At 52.0% G+C, this 2500-nt stretch overlaps 1 protein-coding gene across 1 annotated transcript in view; it reads right to left on the minus strand.

The window, feature by feature from the left end:
- Positions 1-875: 875 nt before the first annotated feature.
- Positions 876-2500, minus strand: part of LOC308175119 (sushi domain-containing protein 3-like) — a gene marked incomplete at both ends in the record, with an annotated part of 4181 nt that continues 2556 nt past the window's right edge. The window contains 2 exons of the mRNA XM_080550839.1: positions 876-1040; positions 1750-1944. Coding sequence (XP_080406965.1) covers positions 876-1040; positions 1750-1944 — 360 coding nt within the window. The remainder of the gene's footprint in view (positions 1041-1749; positions 1945-2500) is intronic.

The following is a 2500-nucleotide window of genomic DNA, read 5'->3' on the forward strand; positions in this document are numbered from 1 at the left end:
ACTACGCCTGGACGAACGCTTCTCCCTACGCCTGCAGAGAGATCTTCATCAACATCAACATCATCATCATCATCATCATCATCATCATCATTATTATTATCATCGTCATCATCATCATCATCATCATTATTATTATCATGTGTGCCTGTGTGTGTGTGTGTGTGTGTGTGTGTGTGTGTGCGCACCTGACTTCAGATGGTTCAAAACTCAGCCGCCCGCCTGCTCTCAACCGGTCCCGTGACCACATCACCCCTGTCCTCCACTCTCTCCACTGGCTCCCCATCAAAGGACATATCAAATTCAAAAGTACTCATCCTCACCTACAAATCCCTCCATAGCCTGGCCCCCCCTTACCTGACTGACCTCCTTCTCCCCCACCGCCCTACCCGTACCCTCCGATCCTCATTCACTGTTCCCCTCACTGTCCCACCCTCAAAACTTAAAGGCTTCAGAGACCGTGCCTTTTCACGAGCTGCACCCCACCTCTGGAACTCTCTCCCTCAATCACTCATAGACTCACCCTTATTCTCCACTTTTAAATCCCACCTCAAAAGCTCATGTTATCTGTTGCTTGTTGTTTCTGTGTTTTCTGTTTTTCCCATATTGTCAGCGTCTTTGAGCCCCGGAAAAGCGCTTTATAAATACAATGAATTATTATTATTATTATTATTATTATTAGCTGTGCGTGCGCCTGTGTGTGTGTGCCTGTGCGCGTGTGTGTGTGTACCTGCTCCTCCCCTCCCTCCTGCCATGGCTCCGCCCCCCCTGCCCCCCCCCCCCCCCCCCGCTGTGCTCCTGCAGGCAGCAGATGATGAAGGACAGGGACATGGCGTGTGTGTGTGTGTGTGTGTACCTGCTCCTCCCCTCCCTCCTGCCCTGGCTCCGCCCCCCATGGCCCCCCTCCTGGCCCCTCCCCCCCCCGCTGTGCTCCTGCAGGCAGCAGATGATGAAGGACAGGGACATGGCGAGGATGACGATGCCGCTGACCACCGAGGCCAGCACCGCCACGCGCAGCCCCCGGTCCTCTGGCCTCGGGATGGCTGGGGGGGGTGGGAGGGAAAAGGGGGGGGGGGGGGGGGGGAGAGGTCAGTAACAATTAGTAGTGTCCTCAAAACTTGCGACATCTGTGGCATTGTGCCGTGTGATAAAACTGCACGTTTTAGAGTGGCCTTTTATTGTGACCTGTGTATCCGTGTGTATCCGTGTATCTGTGTGTATGTGTGTGTATGTGTGTGTATCTGTGTGTATCTGTGTATATCTGTGTGTATCTGTGTGTATCTGTGTGTATCTGTGTATATCTGTGTGTATCTGTGTGTATCTGTGTGTATCTGTGTGTATCTGTGTGTATCTGTGTATATCTGTGTGTATCTGTGGATATCTGTGTGTATCTGTGTATATCTGTGTGTATCTGTGTGTATCTGTGTGTATCTGTGTGTATCTGTGTGTATCTGTGTGTAATAATCCTGCTGTCTAATCAGCATCTGGATATGCCACACCTGTCAGGTGGATGGATTATATCTCGGCAAAGGAGAGGTGCTCACATAACACAGATTTAAACACATTTGAGAACACAATTTGAGAGAAATAGGCCTTTTGTGCACATAGAAAAAGTCTCAGGTCTTTGATTTAAACTCGTGAAAAACTGGAGCTAAAAAACAAACAAAAGCGTTTATATATTTTGTTCAGTGTATGATCTGAACGAACAGTGAAGGGAGGGATGGAACCCCATTTGGGCCAATCAGGGCTCACCCTCGCAGACGGGCAGGTGGTTGCTCCACTGGGGCGGTTTGGTCGCTGTGACGACACAGGTGATCTTGTCTCCGCCCACCAGCTGGTATCCCTCCTGACACCAGAAGGCCAGCACACTGCCCACCCCCACCCCCGACCCCCGCTCCACGTAGAAGGACCCCCGCCTGGGGGGCTGGACCGCCACACACTGCTGACCTGGGGGGGAGGTGGGGGAGGAGGAGGGGGGAGGGGAGGGAGGGAGGGAGTGAGGGAGGGAGGGAGAGAGGAAGGGGAGGGAGGGAGGGAGGGGGGGAGAGAGGGAGAGAGGGAGGAGGAGGGAGGGGAGGTGGGGAGAGTGGGGGAGGGAGGGAGAGAGGGAGGGAGTGAGGGGGGGGGGAGGGGAGGTAGGGAGGGAGGGAGGGAGAGAACATTAGCATGAGAACGATTTAGACTGATTTGCATTAAAAACATATATTATGACCACATGATAACCTGAACACTACCTACCAGAACTGCACAACTTGACTATTAACTAACTAACTAACTAACTAACTTCCCGTAATGTTGATCACATTAATAATGTTGATATGCTGATACAGCGGATTGTTAAAAAGGCATCCAAAATCATAGGCAAATCACTCCCCTCAGTTGAATCTCTGCACACCCACAGAACTGTAAAACGGGCAAAGAAGATCCTCTCTGACCCCTCACATCCTGCTCATCACCTCTTCCAGCTCCTCCCCTCACGGAGGCGCTACAAGTCGTTGTCCAC

Source organism: Nansenia antarctica (assembly GCF_963989245.1).
Source record: "Nansenia antarctica genome assembly, contig: SCAFFOLD_1106, whole genome shotgun sequence".
Lineage (NCBI taxonomy): Eukaryota > Metazoa > Chordata > Actinopteri > Argentiniformes > Microstomatidae > Nansenia > Nansenia antarctica.